At 46.6% G+C, this 19,118-nt stretch overlaps 1 protein-coding gene across 1 annotated transcript in view; it reads right to left on the reverse strand.

Moving 5' to 3' along the window:
- The window catches only part of LOC147731675 (uncharacterized), a 100,238-nt gene that overhangs the window by 45,229 nt on the left and 35,891 nt on the right, over positions 1-19,118 (reverse strand). Inside the window, exons 8-9 of the mRNA XM_086956816.1 lie at positions 6,552-6,740; positions 5,085-5,227 (exon numbers count right to left, since the gene is read on the reverse strand). Coding sequence (XP_086812942.1) covers positions 5,085-5,227; positions 6,552-6,740 — 332 coding nt within the window. The remainder of the gene's footprint in view (positions 1-5,084; positions 5,228-6,551; positions 6,741-19,118) is intronic.

Raw genomic sequence — 19,118 nt, forward strand, 5'->3', positions numbered from 1 at the left:
AAATCATAAATATATATATATTTAAACGGGAGAAGGAGTCTTCAGAGACATTGATGGCATCTAAGGAAGGCCGAACTGCGGCCGAAATGCATTATGCCTCAACAACAAATAAAGCGCTTCCACCAGATTCCCCGCTGTGGCCTCTGCTTCTGCGCTCTTTGGAGGAGGTGGTGTGATATTTTGTGCAGTTTCCAGAAACGCGCTACAGGGGCCCCATTCTTCAAAGTGGCCTGGGCTTATCTGGTCTCTGCTTCGGCATTTTTTCTGCATGTCCAAGGTGCCCGTCTCTCTACACAACGGAAACCGGGGCGGCTGCAACGCGGTCCATGACTCCATGGAAGATCAGAATGCATTGTCTCCTGACCCCAGCCCGGCGGACATTTATGTTTTGGGGGACTGGAACGTTTGGGGACTGAAGGAAGCACTGAGTGATCTTAATTACTGGACATTGACCGTCATTCATACCGTTACCCTGACACACATTGCAATTCCACACAGACTCACCCCGTGCAGCACTTACCTGAGAAATGAACTCTGGGGCATGTAGTTCCTATGAACTACTAGCAGTGAGGAGATATTCAACGAGGGGGTGTGGCGCTCTCCATCCAATGGAATGGTGGCAGGGTGATTTTTAACGGGAGAAGGAGTCTCCAGAGACATTGATGGCATCTGAGGAAGGCCGAACTGCGGCAGAAATGCATTATGCCTAAACATCAAATAAAGCGCCACCAGATTCCCCGCTGTGGCCTCTGCTTCTTTGCTCATTGGAGGAGGTGGTGTGATATATATGTATATATGTATCGATCACGTTTGAACACACCTCAACGCATGGAGGATACGCGGTTGGGAGATATTAATTTCTCCTACTTGGGCAACCGGGATTTCTGTGCTGCCCCCGCTGAAGAGTTCATGTGGAGGGGTTGTGGCGGTATCAAGGGAGACCCGAGGGAGCATTGAACTGTGGATTTGCCTCACCTCTCAGCAAGTTTGATGTCTGCGCCTGCCACCGACTGCCACTCCAGAAAGTGTTACCCCACGCGAGCATCCCCAATCCCGCGATGCACCAAACTGAGGCATTGTGGGTCTGGTAGTCCTTCCACGCAGGACTGCTAGGGAGTGCCAAATTTCATCAGGGGGTGGAGCAAGGCACATATATCAGCATGGAGGCAGGACTGCCAAAGCCGCAGCACTTACAGTTGAAGAGGGGAGCTGAAGAAGGCCGACACGCCGAAATGCATTCGCCCGGGACATTTCCTCAATAAAGTGCTCTCTTGTATCTTCCCTGTGGTCACTGCTCTTTCCTTTCGGAGGAGGTGAAGGTAATGAAATTATGCACCAAGCCAGAGCGCATTTCAGTGACCCCCGCCACACAAGAGGTTCAAACTCCCTAGCTAGCTCGTCTGAGCATTCTTTGTGGATTGTGTTAACGATCACGTTTGAACACACCTCAACGCATGGAGGATACGCGGTTGGGAGATATTCATTTCTCCTACTTGGGCGACCGGGATTCCTGTGCTGCCCCCGCGAAGAATTCATGTGGAGGGTTGTGGCGGTATCAAGGGAGACCCGAGGGGGCATTGAACTGTGGATTTGCCTCACCTCTCAGCAAGTTTGATGTCTGCGCCTGCCACCGACTGCCACTCCAGAAAGTGTCACCCCACACAAGCATCCCCGATCCCGCGATGCACCAAACCGAGGCATTGTGGGTCAGGTAGTCCTTCTACGCAGGACTGCTAGGGAGTGCCTAATTTAATCAGGGGGCGGTGCAAGGCACATATATCAGCATGGAGGCAGGGCTGCCAAAACCACAGCACTTACAGTTGAAGAGGGGTGCTGAAGAAGGCCGACACGCCAAAATGCATTCGCCCGGGACATTTCCTAAATAAAGTGCTCTCTTGTATCTTCCCCGTGGTCACTGCTCTTTCCTTTCGGAGGAGGTGAAGGTGATGAAATTATGCGCCAAGCCAGAGCGCATTTCAGTGACCCCCGCCACACAAGAGGTTCAAACGCCCTGGCTAGCTCGTCTGAGCATTCTTTGTGGATTGTGTCAACGATCACGTTTGAACACACCTCAACTCATGGAGGATACGCGGTTGGGAGATATTCATTTCTCCTACTTGGGCAACCGGGATTCCTGTGCTGCCCCCGCTGAAGAGTTCATGTGGAGGGGTTGTGGCGGTATCAAGGGAGACCCGAGGGGGCATTGAACTGTGGATTTGCCTCACCTCTCAGCAAGTTTGATGTCTGAGCCTGCCGCCGACTGCCACTCCAGAAAGTGTCACCCCACGCGAGCATCCCCAATCCTGCGATGCACCAAACCGAGACATTGTGGGTCAGGTAGTCCTTCCACACAGGACTGCTAGGGAGTGCCTAATTTCATCAGGGGGCGGAGCAAGGCACATATATCAGCATGGAGGCAGGACTGCCAAAGCCGCAGCACTTACAGTTGAAGAAGGCCGACACGCCGAAATACATTCGCCCGGGACATTTCCTCAATAAAGTGCTCTCTTGTGTCTTCCCTGTGGTCACTGCTCTTTCCTTTCGGAGGAGGTGAAGGTGATAAATATATATATGTATGTATATTTAGTTGTTATCCGACACTGACTGTTACTTATATCGAAAGTATATGTTTTGCAGTATGAATTGCCTACAAAGGCAAGATAGTTTTTATGAACCATTAATGGACTCACCGTCATGTCATAAACTGGATCTCTGTGGCTGCCACTGTAGCATTACGGGGGATTGAGTTTCTTAATGAGCTCGTTAAAAGTATGTTTGAAATACATACATACAATGTAATATGACACACGGGCGGTGTGATCAGAACCTATATCATTGAATATGTGTCCACATGGGCGGGATATTTGACACGATGCATCTGATTCAACAGGTATTGCTATCCCATGTATATAACTGGGAAATGGAGTCCGGCCATCAGTCGAGTGAACTTGATGTAAAGATCCTTTAAATGAATTGTAAGCTTGATGGCGCTGGTTCATATTTACACTGCACTTTATATATACTTTGATTTGCTCGAACATTATTGAAATTGTAATTTACTTAAACCACACTGAAAGGGAAATGTATTTATCAAAGTCTGTTTTCACTTTTTGTTGAAAATGAATGTCACATGGTGTAAGCTTTGAATATAACTTTATTGATGTAATATGGCACCCATACCCGTGAACAAGCAGCAAACGCTGCAAAACGCGTCGGGTGACTTTGCTGAAATAAAACTTCACTAAGGAGCAAGCATGGGCCTCAGCGTGTTGTTTAAAAAACAACTGTTGGTGGATTTGTTGGGGGTTGGCGAACCTCGCTGTGGCCTGCCGTGATTCAGTAGGCGCTGGTCGTTTCTTCGCCGAATTCATTGGATATAAGTGTGTATATATATATATATATATATATATATATATATATATATATATATATATATATATATATATATATACATACACACACTTATAAACACACACACATATATACATTTATGCAAGTATTGTGGAAAAAATTTATTTTACAATTATTGTTATTTTTTTACTTATATGCCGCGTAGAGTCCAAATTGTATTTTACAATTAGTTGGTTTTAAAAATATTTTACAAATATTATCTACTTTTATGTCACTGGTGTTATAAACTGTATTTTACAGCTATTAAGAAACTGAAATGTTGATGTAATCTGAAAAAGAAAGACGACCCCAGCACATGTAAATATTTCTTTTATGTTTATAACTGCACTGGCACTTTAAAAAGGTGTGTGCTTCACGACCATGTTGTCATGTGATCAAGGCAGGGATCTGCCGAAACGCATCGTGAGGGTTTTGGTGGCGTTGTGAGAAAATAAATTCAAAAGCACCAAATTGGGTCTGCCTCGTCTTCTTGTGCGAATCCGGCTGGAAGTTGCGGGTGGAGCGAGCACCATTGAAAAAATATATATAGATATGTATACATATAAATATGTTTGTTTACATACATATATCCAGATTTTAATGTTTGCCTTATTTGCGACACGAATCCTGCTATGAACTAATCCTTTATTCTGAATCTGGCAATGTTACTTTTCAGAAATTCTTAATTTTTCAGGCCAGAAAAACTCAGTTCTTCTAATTTACCCAAAACTCAGAGATGTTTCCCTTAGGGGATGCATAATATTGTCCCCTAGTGTGCAGTATCCAACAAGATTGTTTGAAGAATACAAGAATACATTCATTTCTCATTCAACTGGTGTGAGGGATTTTGTTTAACCGTTGAGGTAACATCTGCAAATATAACAACCTGAAATAATGGTGTCCTACAATTCAGCAACATAGGGCTATAAATCGAACCAGTTGTTAACTTATTCTACTGCACAGTATTGTTTCTGACTTCACGTATTGGTTAGGAAGCCTTGGTTGGTGCCATCATAAGCAGATGGACGAAGATTTTGTGTGATGGTCAAGGCCTCCTATAACATATATTGCATCTATTGGACTGGCTCTCTCAAAGGTTTTTTGAATGCTCTTGATTTACCCGTATTTCTGTGCACTGAGCAAGATAAGATGTGGCGTTTCCCTATCTTCACCACTCTTTTCCCTCATCTCCTTCATCCATTTAATCCTCTCCTCTCAATTGCCTTCCCCAGTCTCTATCTTCACCCTCCTCTGGCTCTCACTCATCCTCATCTGTTTCCTCCCTCTCTGCTTATTTCTGTTATTTTTCTCTTCCTTTTCCCTTGCCCACTTTGCTCATCCTTACCTCCTTACCTCCTTCCTCTTTCTCCCTCAACCTTAGTTCCATGTCCCACTCTGTCACCTTTTCTGACCCTTCTCCCAGTTCTCCCACCCTCTCCATTTTTCGTTTCTTTCCTCTCTCTTCTTTATTGCTCCCTTATCCTCTACTCACTCTGCACCCCTTACCCTGAAAAGTGAACACAGACAATCCCTTGACATGCGTTGTATCTAAAAAAAAAAGAATCAGAACAGGTATCCTCTGAAATAACATCAGTTGTTGCAGAGCAGGCTGGGCCCCCTCCTTTCGCTGGGCACCGGTGCATTGCACTGGTTGGACCAATGGTAGCTACGCCCCTGGTTAGCACCCTCTTTACCTGTATGTCTCCCTGTGGACGGTGGAGAAGTCCTGGTCCCCGAATAGCTCAATAGAATCATGTGCCGGCTTGCAGTTCCTCACCCTCTCCCCCTTCTTGGGTTGATAGGTGCTCTTCGTGGTGGTTTCTTGCTCAAGCTTGGGCTATAAGAGGTGATTAGAAAGTGTTAATAGGAACAGGACTGATCCACACAGTGCCAAAAAGTAGCAGAAGAAGAATGTGCAAGAGCTACTTGGTTCACTCGATGGCAAGCCTAATCCAAGAGGAATCTTCAATGCAATGCTAATATATCACCGAGGGGCATAGGCTTGAAATGACCCCAGGTGATGGCTGAAATGGAACCATTCAAGAAGATGAAAGTTACACTAACTGCTTGAACACCAAGAGGTAATCCTCATTGGGACATGACAGAAGAATCATCAAGAGATACCCATAGAGATGCATCAACCACAGCAGTCACGTTTTGAAAAGATAAGTGTAAAGCAACGCAAACCCTGTACTATAAGAATGAACTAGGGAGGTATCAGAAATCTCAGTCAGAGCACAAACACAACAGAGAGGGGAAGTAGGAGATACCTGAACCAGACCACTGAGAGTAAAAGTGTAAAGAAGGGCGAAACAAGGCAACCCGAGTGTCCACTTCATGAACAGGGGAAGCCTGCACAATAGCAGCACAAAAAGTTGATGGAGGGACTGATGAACATTGTCGAACATTCACCCCCAGGCCACAGTAATGGGTTAAATCCATTGTTTTTTTGCTCACCATGCCACCTCAGTTTGGACCCAGTCGTAATCAAATCAGTCTTGACCATGCTCCCCATTTGAACAGTTCATCATGAATTGCCAGCCCAGGTCCTACCTGGACTGGAAAACAAGCATCCTGGGACAGGTGTCGGGGTATCACCCCATGTCAGCCAGACTAGCTTGAAACCAGTGGCATAGCGAGTGCGGGATCCACATCTGGGCATACCTTTCCCGCGACTATAGCAGCAAAATAAAATGATGGATAGAATGCTGAACATCACCAAACATTCACACCCAGTCACCTGCAACAACTCAACCCACATCACTCACACAGCGAACAAGAAAAGAATGAAACAAGTCAATCAGAGCAAGAACCAGTGGGTTTCAAAATGTCACAACAGTGAGTCCTCTGACTTTACAGAATTGAGCAGTCTACCTTCAAAGCAAATATATTATCACATCAATGAGGTGGGTATTTTTACATCACACAACAACTGGACCTACTTTCTATGTCAACCACTTCCTTGTAAATTGATTGAGGCACCCAGAAAGCTTTATATTGAAGTTGAAATGTAAAATCACAAATCAGTTCTAATAACACATACGTTCACATAGGCTCCAACACCCACACACTAGCACTAGTGCCCCCAGGTAAGTATGTTGGCTTCATTCTCTTTATTCTTTGCTTTGGACCCTGTCAGCTGCCATGGCAAGCATCCTCACCAGCGGGCGGAGAGATATTCCATCTTGGCCATCCCCATATCGAATCCGGGGCTGAGCCCCCCAGTCTTGGAAGAAGAACTTGCTGGCGGTGGCATCATCAAACCTAGCTTTGAGAGTCTTGAGGGTGGTTGGTGGGCGCTTGATAGGCTCTAAGAAGACCTTGTTCGGGGGTGGAGGGGGATAGGAAAGCTGAAGAGGAAGACGCAGGCAAGAATCATCAATGCAGGAAAAAATGCAGGATTTTAATTTACGCCAAGGTCGGAAGAAACAGTGCCACCCACTTGCTCAGACCCAACCCATAGCACAATGTGCATATCTATGTGTTTGACTGTGTATCGCTAGTTGTGTGCCTTTGTGTTTGTATCACATGTGTAGTGTGAGAGAGCGCAAACTGAACAAAATGCATGAGTGCACCATAAATACAAGTTAGTCGCACAATTATAATAGAAGTGCCTGTAAGTGTTGAAGATATATTCACCTATACTTAGACGTGTGTAGTTAACATAGAAAATTCATATAGAAGTGGGACTGACGCAGAAATGTGTGGAAAATGTATTCTTATTAGACGTGATTAATCATGATCCATGTTATGTAGCTGCTAATGGAGGAATGTCATGCTGCAAAGCATCGAAGGGAACAGGCCTCATGGCCAGGGCAGAAGGGTTTAGAAATGTACACTTATACATAAACATGGATTGCACTAAGGTTATAGTAATTTGTTTATTCACTAGATTTATATTCCATAGAAGTGTTTTTTTCATTATCCAAGAATGAGATGCTAAACATGTTATTTTAGTTTTCGAAAGGATTTGAAGAGAATAGAACCTCTGCTAGAAGGGTTGTAGGCCTGAAGAGAGAAAAAGGGTTTTCTAATTTGCACGTGCTGATACATGTCGAATTGTATTGAGAAATAAGTTGCAAACTTCTGTTAAAAGTCTATGAGAATTGGGATTCAAGCTGCGGATGTCTGTCTGCAGGTGCGAGGGGGTTTCGATTAAAAGTTTAATGAATAGAGCTCTGTTCGAGTAGACTGGTACAGACATGGAGGAGGATTCAGGAATGTTTAGGGGGTATCAGCAGGCTGGAGAAGAGCCTGAGAAGCAAGGTCAACGCTAAGCACGAGGCCCAGAGGAAGATCATCATGGAAAAAGCCAGAATCGACACCACGTGAGGGGCGTCTCGTGAGGGGCGTTTCAACTGTAATTGGGTTTTTGTATTAGGGACAGCACCCTTGGGGGGAGAGAGAGCAGATGCCTGAGGACCCTTCAGAGAGCGGATGGGTAGGCAGAGAGGGGTCATGACTGGAGATCATAGGTTTTCACCTAAAGACTAAGAGTGGGTGATCTTCTTAGGAAGACATTCACAGCTGACACCTTTGATAGGTTGGGACCTTGTTAAGTAGGGATACCATCTAGTACAGGGTAGGGACAGCCTAACCTGATTCCTTCCTTCCTTTGTAAATGACGGATAGATCTCAATTCGTGTCTATGCTTGCAGCCCTGCTGATTTTGGAACTAGTTCTAGTAGTGTTCTTTGCTCGCCTAAGAGCTTTTAGAGAACATATGTTTGTATTAGTGCCTCTATATCTTTTGAATCTCATTTTGAGATGTCTGTACTTGCAGTTATCAATGACTCTGTAATAAACCTTTAAAACTTAGAAGTAGTATGTGGTTTTTCAGAGTCGAGCCCATTATTGATCAAACTAACCTGGTATTGGATGCACTTTCTTTCCTCAATGACAGGCAATAAAGATTCAATCGACCAGAACGGGGTTTAGATCTAGAGTGATAAGATAGAGATCAAAAATCCCGCCCTCTGAGTTGGTAGCTATAGAGGATGGTTGCCATCTTGAGGAAGGTGATCTAGGCCAGGTTAGATTACCCCAAGGCCCCTAGAGATCGATGATCGGAAGAACCGCCCGCCGAAGAGGGTGCTGACGGCGCGAGAAAGAAAAGCAGCAGTAACGGTCGAGAGTGAGTATAAAGGGTCATGCGTGTTAGATTGCGGTGTTTTTGTGTTGCATCTATGTTGTAATGTCTTGCGGAGTTGAATGCCTGTAGAGTGACTGTGGAACAGGTCGTGAGCGCGCGCAACCGGTGCAAATCTTAAGTTCAGAAGAGAGCTTTAGTGGTTCGGGTGTATCGGACATCCAGAGTAATTGTCAACCAAGTGTGAAGGGGGTCATGAGGTACCATTGATCGCCCGCAGGACCGTGATAGGGGGAACGTAAGAATGAGCGTGTGAGTAACGGACGCTGGTCGGAAGTTACTGTGTGTAAGCAACCTATCAGAGAGATGATTGCCGGGAAAGGCATTTCGTCAGTTGTGGCGACAATTACAGATAGACTGTGGACGTACAGTCAAGAAAAGTGATCGCTTGGTCGGAAGTAGTCATTTTTCGGTGTATGAATGGGACGCATGCGTGACCGGGAGACGAGCTGAGAAAGGAGGGGAACTGCTGCGAGAGGGGAGACGAGTGACGTCAGAAAGTGCCGCGCTGGGATTGGCCGGTAAGGGTGAGACCGCGCTGTGATAGGCCAGCTAGCAAAGCCGCGCTAGGATTGGCGGATTGTCACCAGGAAGTAAACAGAATAGCGAAGCAGGAAATTGTGCGTTTAATCATGAAATGTTTTAAATGGTTAATAGCAGCGTTTAAGAGAGAGAGGCGGAGATCTTATGATGGGGAAGAAGCCCCGCCGGAGGGTACGCCGGCAAATTATATGGCAACGAATGTTGGGTTGCATACTATATTATGGATTTCAAATTGGTGTAAGATTACAGAAGGGAATGAGGAACTGACGTTTCCAAAGTACGGGACGTTTAGATTAGAGGTATTACATCGATTAAAAGCAGTTATGACCTCAATGAGACCTCTGCCTAGACCGACTCAGTTTGAAGCTCTCAATGCATGGATTAGGGCGGCGCACGATAGAAACCAGAACAGGCGCCAAGAAAGGGTAAAAAGATCGGTAAGAGCAGTACAGGATGCCAAATGGGATCCGGATGCTAAAAGATGGAGAGTGCATAACCTTGAAGTAAACAAATTGTACCCAGTGATAGAGGTGGCGGAAAACAGGAGCCCATTAGAGGAGGATGATGAGAGCGAGACAGAGGACAGCCTGATAAATAGGTTGCTAACAGATAGACCACCCCCGTACAACAGAGAGACAGAAAATGCCGAGCCAAGCAGAGAAGGGGGGGCTGGCATAGGGGAGTATAGACCGCTTCCTAGCACAGATTGGGATCCCACTGCAAGTAAAGCATTGCCTCAACCTAGTCCGGTGCAGAGGGTAGTCGGAAGGTTTGTGGTACAAAAGGCGCCAGAAACGGAGCGTGCCACATCCTATGCACTGCCAGACGCCCTGCAAGTACCTGTTACTATAGGTCCTATAGTATCGATTTATGACCCAGAGAGAGCCAGTGGGGAGGAACAGGTACGATTGGACAGGGAGAGAGCAGAAATGGGGAGGAGGGACGATACGATCAATTCCCCAAGACAGCTGCCAGGACCAAGAGATTGGAGTAACCCAGTACACACAGCAGTAGATCCCACAAGAGATCAGGGGGGCCCGAGATGGCCGATGGATCTGAGGGGATCAGGGCCGAAATCCTTCCAGGAGTTAAGAGAGTACCTGAAGGAATGGGATGCGGCAGTGGAGGCTCACAAGAGCCTGATACCAGCGGAAGCTGGAAGGGAAAGCCAAGATAGCAGGGTCCGGACTCACTGCGGGGCTGACGAAAGCAGTCCGGAGTGGGACGGGAGGAGTCAAGAAAATAGAGAAGATACTTGTCGTACCAGAAGTGGAGGTAGATCAGTACTGGAGAACAGGAGCCAGGAGTGTGGGGGGGGGGGTGTCCCGTCCCATCCACAGTGAAGGGGATAGGAGAACGCAGGAGTACCGGGACAGCTTTAAGTGCACACACCATGCGTCTGGCAATAGTGGACAAAACGAGAGTTGCGAGAGGTCTCGCCGTGACCCCTGTGATCACGGACATGAACGGAATACGGGGGACATGGGGAGTCGAGAAGGAGCTTACCAGATACTGAGTGACACTAGGCAAAGAGGGAATAGCAACAGGGTGGAGAACAGCAGAGAGTCCTATCATGGGGCCAAGGAGAACAGACAGGATGGACAAAATGAAATTGGGGGAAACAGGGCAGTGTTTCACCACCCTCCAAGGGAAGATGGCCGAGCATGGGACTTAGAAAGATGGGAACAAGGGAGGACTCTCCTTAACGCCCCTGAGCCTAGGCGTAGGACTCGGAGCTGGGATGGGAGAGATATCAATGAACACCCTAAGAAAGACATACTGCGAGCCGAGATAAAGGCAAAGAGACTTGATGTCGCCAGTTTAAGATCAGATCTGGATGACATGATAAATGGTACTTTGTCTCTGGAGAGAATGGACATGTACGAGCAAGATGAGATATTGTTCATGGCAAAGGACGTCACTAGGAAAGCGAGAGCAGCACATGAGAAATTAGTCGAACTGGCTGGAAAATACATGGTAGACTTGTCAAGGACCAAAGCATTACAGGGTAACCACAGGCTACATTATTCAGATCAGGACCTAGATGAGAGAAGAACAATAGGATTAAAAACACACATAAGGGAATTGATCACCGGAATAAGGACATGGAGAGCACTGGATAAATGGGAAGAAAGATGGTCCAAGAAAGGGACCGTCAGGAGAAGCACACTTGGGATGTCCCCAGAGGGAGGGCTACAAAAGATAGAGGCATACCCTTTGCGTGAGGTTGCAAACGGGAGCTATATGCATGTGCCCTGGAGTAGGGGGGACTTAGCTGCCTTTACCAATTCCTTTCCTAAATTGAGGGAGAATCCAGTGGAATGGTACAAGCAGGTAGAGAGGTTCGTAAAAATCTCCAAAGTACTCTGGATTGACCTGAACACCCTGTTTGACATTGTGGTACCAGGAGACTTGTGGTCAGCATGTAAGGTCAGTGCTGAATTGCCCACATCAGAACCAGAGAGAGATGCACGGACTAATGGGCCGTCCGAGACAGTAATGGCAAAATATGAGATAGTGATGACTTGGCTGAAGGATAAGGTGCCAATGCAGGACATAGATTGGGTCAAAATAGATCGAACTAGGCAGGAACCCAAGGAGACGGTCCATGAATATTATGAGAGGTTGCTGAAGGCGTTTAAACAATATAGCGGGTTGGACGTAATGGATCCTAAAGACAAAGGGCAGTTTGTGTCTAAATTCGTTTTGGGCTTAAGACCGGATATTTGTTTAATGATTCAGCAACACTTGATTTGTTGGCAAAATAAACCTTTAGACGAAATTCTGAGATATGCTAGGTACTGCAGTGATGAGATGGATTCGAAAGCCAAAAAGCTAAAAGAAAAACTGATGGTGGTCCAGATGCAGTCAGCTGGCAAGGGTGGACAACAGGATTAAAAACACACATAAGGGAATTGATCACCGGAATAAGGACATGGAGAGCACTGGATAAATGGGAAGAAAGATGGTCCAAGAAAGGGACCATCAGGAGAAGCACACTTGGGATGTCCCCAGAGGGAGGGCTACAAAAGATAGAGGCATACCCTTTGCGTGAGGTTGCAAACGGGAGCTATATGCATGTGCCCTGGAGTAGGGGGGACTTAGCTGCCTTTACCAATTCCTTTCCTAAATTGAGGGAGAATCCAGTGGAATGGTACAAGCAGGTAGAGAGGTTCGTAAAAATCTCCAAAGTACTCTGGATTGACCTGAACACCCTGTTTGACATTGTGGTACCAGGAGACTTGTGGTCAGCATGTAAGGTCAGTGCTGAATTGCCCACATCAGAACCAGAGAGAGATGCACGGACTAATGGGCCGTCCGAGACAGTAATGGCAAAATATGAGATAGTGATGACTTGGCTGAAGGATAAGGTGCCAATGCAGGACATAGATTGGATCAAAATAGATCGAACTAGGCAGGAACCCAAGGAGACGGTCCATGAATATTATGAGAGGTTGCTGAAGGCGTTTAAACAATATAGCGGGTTGGACGTAATGGATCCTAAAGACATAGGGCAGTTTGTGTCTAAATTCGTTTTGGGCTTAAGACAGGATATTTGTTTAATGATTCAGCAACACTTGATTTGTTGGCAAAATAAACCTTTAGACGAAATTCTGAGATATGCTAGGTACTGCAGTGATGAGATAGATTCGAAAGCCAAAAAGCTAAAAGAAAAACTGATGGTGGTCCAGATGCAGTCAGCTGGCAAGGGTGGACAACAGCAACAGGGAACAGGGACCGGGGGCAGGAGACAGAATAACCAGAACAAAGGTAATGAAGAGAACTCCAACTCCAAACCTAGGGTAGATATTGCGGCATTGAAAAAGACAACCCGGTGCCACCAATGTAACGAGGTGGGACATTGGAAACGCGAGTGTCCCTACAATGTTGAAATTGGAGAACTAGAAATAGAGGAGGAAGAGGTTCAAAACACTCCAGGAAAAGGGGCAACAGCATACCAAGGAAAGGTGGTCAAAGGGGGGACCCCAGCTCCACGAGCCCAGTTCCCTCAACCACCCCGAATAGCGACAGGGGGAAAGACCTATAGACAGATGCCTATTTTCGTAGGAGGAGAGGAGTGTTACTACGTTGATCCCCTAACGGGACAGAGAGTGGAGAGAGAAGACTGTACCCTCGGGGCAGTCTTAGAGGTGGATCAGAGGGGACCGTACGTTGAGGACGAAGTGGCAGGGTGTCCCACGACTTTCTTAGTAGACACAGGGGCCACTCGATCCACGATAAGATCAGCCGTAGTTCCAGGTCTGCCCATGTCCGGAGAAACGATTCAAGTGGTGGGGGTCGCAAACAGGAGAATGACAAGCCCATTGACAGAACCAGTGCTAGTGAAAATAGGGAAATACAGCGATGAGCATCAGTTTGTGGTTTGTGATTCTAGTCCTGTATGTCTACTGGGAAGGGATTTATTGTGCAAGTTAAATTGTACAATATACTGCACACCGCAGGGAGTGGAGGTACTGACTAATGATGATGACGCTGACTTTAAGGTCGCAAACTCAAGAACGTGCATGGAGCTGTATCCCACTCTGACAGTGGATGAGCTCCCCTGGGATTTAAGGGAGACCGTGGCACCAGAAGTGTGGGATTTCACTGGGGAAGAGATTGGACTAGTCAAGGGAGTGGACCCAGTGAAAATCATAGTAAAACCGAATGCTGAGTTTCCGAGAACACCCCAATACAAATTGACCCCAGAAACGATTGCAGGTATAAAACCTGTGATCGAGTCCATGATTAAGCAGGGAATAATGAAAGAAATCGTGGGTAGTCCATGTAACTCCCCGATTATGGGTTTGCAGAAACCAAGTGGGAAATTCAGAATAGTGCAGGACCTTCGAAAAATCAATAACATAGTTGTCTCATGTTGTCCAGTGGTACCGAATCCATCAGTGATATTGTTTCAGATACCGTTCCAAGCCGAATGGTTCACAGTGATAGACCTTTGTCAGGCTTTCTTTTCGATCCCTTTGGACGAGGATAGTCACTTTCTTTTCGCTTTTAAGCTGGAGGGTCGCGTATTAACATGGTGTCGTATCCCACAGGGGTATACAGAGAGCCCATCGATCTTTAACCAGCTTTTGAAGAAAAATCTTGAAAGTCTAGTACTGCCCCAGAATTCGGTTCTGGTCCAGTACATAGACGACCTACTTGTCGCGTCAGAAACTGAAGAAGCTTGCAAGGAGGACTCAATTGCATTGCTGAATCACCTAGCTGTAAACGGGCACAAGGTGTCTCCGAGCAAATTGCAGTACTGCCTGACAGAAGTGCAGTATTTGGGGGCACAGGATTGAAAAAGGAAAGCGGAAGGTGTCACCAGACAGAATAGAGGTGATCATGAAAATGAACGCACCTAGAACACAGAGAGAGGTCAGGATGTTCCTAGGGATGGTGTGTTATTGCCGACAATGGATAGCGAACTTTTCACTGAAAGCAAAACCCTTGCAAAAACTGACGCACAAGGAGGTGAGTGATCCGGTACCATGGGACAAAGATTGTTTTATGGCGTTCCTGCAGCTGAGAGAGGACCTGTGTCGTGCTCCTGCTCTGGGAATGCCAGATTACGACAAACCATTCTTGCTTTACTGTTGTGAAAGAGAGGGTTGTGCTTTGTCAGTCTTGGTCCAAATCCATGGGAATGCCCGTAGACCAGTCGCATATTTTTCGGCTACCTTAGACCCAGTAGCCGCAGCGTTGCCCGGATGTCTCAAATCCGTTGCCGCAACGGGTGTCAGCATTGAAAGGTGCAAGAACATAGTTATGGGGCACCAGTTAGAGGTGTATGTGCCCCATTCTGTTGAACTGTTGATGACCAGGACCAAAACACAGCATCTGACCAATAGCAGGCTCACGCGCTATGAGCAAGTCATTCTTGCTGCAGAGAACGTGACCCTCAAGAGATGCTCTGTTTTGAACCCTGCTACATTGATGCCACTCCCAAGTGACATTGATGATGATGAATGTACAGATCACGATTGCCTTGATGTGACTGAACTATGCACCAAACCGAGACCCGACATCGTGGATGAGCCACTGACTGACCCTGATGAAGTTTTCTTTGTTGATGGCTCATGTGTAAGAGACGATGTTGGGCAGTTGAGAGCAGCCTATGCTGTTTGTACAATTACTGGAGTAGTGGAAGCCGCATGCCTGGAAGGAGTACACTCCGCTCAGGTAGCCGAAATTATTGCATTGACGCGTGCCTGCCTGGCAAGCAACCAAATTCGAGTCACCATATACACCGATAGCCAATATGGTTTCGGGGTAGTTCATGATTACGGGCAATTGTGGTCTCAAAGGGGTTACATGACCTCTTCAGGTTCCCCCATTCGAAATGGAGAGTTTGTACGCTTATTGTTGGAAGCCTTGCAATGTCCGGCAGCTATTGCCGTTGTGAAATGTACCGCACACACAAGAAACCAAGACTTTGTGTCACAGGGCAATAGATACGCGGACGAAGTGGCACGATACTGTGCCGAGCAGGGATACTCTTTCACGGAGGTGGAAGTGGGTGGAATAAATGCAAGGACTGAATTGGCTATGATATTGGAAACCGTAGATACCTGGGACGAGTTAAAATGTATACAAGAAAATGCACCAGATTTTGAAAAAAGAACATGGGAAACTGCAGGATGTGTGATAGGCGAGACAAACTTTTGGGTTTCAGCAGATGGAAGGGCAGTGTTGCCAAATGAGTTGGTGAGCCCAATGGCAAGACACATTCATGGTCCAGTACACCTAGGGAGAGACGCTATGCTGAGAGTATTCAGACAAACCTGGTACAACCCCAAGTTCAGAGTAGCAGCAGAAGCATTGTGCCAGCGTTGTGTGACCTGTCAGCAGCTGAACATAGGGAAAAGAACACCAGTTGCATTGAGTCACATAGGGAGGTCTGGAGGTCCATTCAATCGAATGCAACTGGATTTAATTGAAATGCCAAGGTGCAACCGCCTTCGATACGTGCTGCTGGTGGTTTGCATATTTTCCAGATGGGTCGAGGCATACCCTCCACGCAGGTGTGACACCCTCACAGTAGCCAAGTTATTGCTTAGGGAGCTCATTCCGCGCTTCGGGGTACCGCCCTCTTTGGAATCAGATAGGGGAACGCATTTCAACAGCGAGCTTGTGAAGATGATTTGTGCAGCCCTGAACATAGACCAGAAATTGCATTGTAGCTATCGACCAGAAGCTTCGGGAATTGTGGAGCAGATAAACGGCACCATAAAGTCCCGAATTGCCAAAATGTGTTCATCGACGTCTCTGAGTTGGCCCGATGCCTTGCCACTAGTTCTTATGAGCATCCGTAGTACCCCAGACAGAAGAACGGGACTATCACCACATGAGGTGTTAATGGGGAGGGCAATGAGATTGCCATCAGTACCGGCTGCAGCCTTGTTGAATATCACAGATGATATGATCCTGGACTATTGTAAGGGTCTGTCTGACGCCATTCATTCTGTGTCCCTTCAGGTGCAGGCTGCCGAGGTCCCGTCGTGCCAGGACTTGTGTCATGACCTGTGCCCTGGAGATTGGGTACTGGTCAAAAAGCACGTCAGAAGAAGCTGCCTAGATGTCCGGTGGCGTGGGCCCTACCAGATCATCCTAATATCGAACACTGCTGTGAAAGTGGGAGGTCTGCCCAACTGGATCCACGCGTCTCACACGCGGAGAGTTCCAGCACCTCTGGAAGAAACAGCTCCTCTCTCGGATGTAAGTCCAGCTGCGGACAGAGAAGCCACAGAGGGGGCCAGCCAAGCTGTAGAGGTGCAAGAAGAAGCTGAGAGTGTGTCTGACCAAGCTGAGGACGGTCAGTACAATAGTGAAACTGACGACGCCACAGAAGGAGGAAGTAGCTGGGAGTACCAATCAGACGCTGGCCAAGCTGAAAGTGAGCCCGAGCAAAGCAGAAGGACAAGGAGCGGAGGGGCAAGGCGTAGAGAGGCTAGCTGGCCGCAGAGGAGAAGGTCAAGTCTGAGATCAACTCCAGAGAGGACCCTTGCTCCAATATCCGAAGACTCAGATCCGGACGAAGGTGCTCTGGGCGTGGAAGCAGCAGTTCCAAGAAGGTCAAGGAGAGTACGTGTGCCTAGCAGAAGATACACCACTCCTGAGTGGACATATCTGGCGACAGATGTCTTGGGAACGAGCTACAGGGAGAATAAGGGCGGTGATAGTGACCAGCTCTGAACCCATCATCACAGTAGAAGTACAGCTGTTGGTGCCTGGAGTCGAGACCGAAGGGACACTAACGTTCAAAATCCCCAACCCTCCCTACCTGAGCAAGCTAAAGCACATGTTCTTCACCGAATTGCAATTCCCTGACTTTGGAACAACGATAACAAGTCATGAAGAGCACATCCTTCGTTTGGAAATATTGAACTACGCTATCCAAGCCGCTGGTTCCAGCCTCATTGTAGATGCTTAAAGACTTTGTAAATAAACAAGAGTAAGAAGATAACCTAGCGCCTAGGAATGCAGAGAAAACTTAGGGGTTTCCTTTAAGTTGACGGAGAAGGGCTAGGGTTGTCTGAGATAAAGTTCGAAAAGACTTTTGCAAAAAGAGATTGCCAGCTTCCGATTGTGTGGTTCTAAAGACTGAAGTCGAGATAAGAGAGACTGTAAAGGAACTCAAGAGAAAGAACTGTGTGTTGAAAGGGAGAAAGGAACCGTATTGTCTGAAGAACATGGAGGCCGGTAATCCAAACCGCAGAGCCAAATGTATAATAGGCACACTTATAGTGGGAGTGATACTTCTTATAGCTTTAGTAGTTACTGTATCATATGTGATGGGACACGAGAGTGAGGCAGGGGTACCAGACACAAAATCTGTAGTGACACCAAAACCCACTGCTGCTGGTAAGAAAGGTGAAACCGAACAGGAGAAAGCGTTATTAGCAGCAGAAGCCCGTAGGTTACACATGGATGAGTCCCAAGGCGACTATAGGTCAAATGCTTATGCCAAATTATTATATGAGTATGTCGATGCCATGGAAGTCAAGGACTGTTATGTATGTATGCAGCTGCCTGCGTCTGTAGATGAAGGCATTAGATATCATCATCTCCCATTGACTTATGGCATTACATGTAGCTTATTGCTTAGCATATTTTATGGTAGAGATAGTTTTGAGTATTATTTTTCTAATTATGATTCAGTGTTACCTGAAGTCCCAAATTACAAGCAAATGAATAAGTGGGACTATTATAAGAGTGAAGACAGATTGGCAAAGTTCTTCATTCCTTGGGATACTTTAGATACTTCACATGCCCGCAGAAATAATCTGACTTGCAAAGTGTCAGAAGTCGAGAAGAAGTTTATAGGGCAAGTGGATGATGGTTATAGAAGGCAAAAGATTCTGAAAAAATCAGGACAGTGGAAGACGGATTGGACCGAGGAGGAGAAGGACCACAAAAGGAAGGGTAGTAGTGGTCCTATAGCTTTGGATAGAACACAGAAAGGGAAGTTATGCCTTCACAGAAGCAAAACGTACTACGAAAATGTATTCGTAGGGGAGGTCAGTTGCGAACATGCTTTTAGATTAGAATACTACACGAAGGACTTTTTGAAGGGAATGCAAGTGATTCCAAATGTATATTTTGTCTGTGGAAGAAATGCCTACGTGAGACTACCTGACAACTGGTACGGATCATGTTATTTGGCTATTGTCTTCCCCAAAATATACCATGCTCAAGATTTGGAGATCATAGAGGGCAAGGTCTCAACAAGAGGGAGAAGAGACCTAGGGGATGCAGAATTAGTTGGAGACGTATTCGGAGCTGCATTTCCTATTTTGGGACTGATCCTCAATGATGTCAAAATTAGGAGACTGGCAACAGTCGTAGACAGATTGTCTGCCAGTACTGCTACATCCTTAATGCTGGTGGAAGGAGAGATGCAATCGATAAGGGCCATGGTGCTTCAGAACCGTCTTGCGTTAGACGTTCTGCTAGCAAAAGAGGGCGGAGTCTGTAAGGCCTTGAAGGTCCAGGAATGCTGCACTTACATTCCGGACAATTCAAAACCTCT

Source organism: Lissotriton vulgaris, chromosome 2_1, assembly GCF_964263255.1.
Source record: "Lissotriton vulgaris chromosome 2_1, aLisVul1.2, whole genome shotgun sequence".
NCBI lineage: Eukaryota > Metazoa > Chordata > Amphibia > Caudata > Salamandridae > Lissotriton > Lissotriton vulgaris.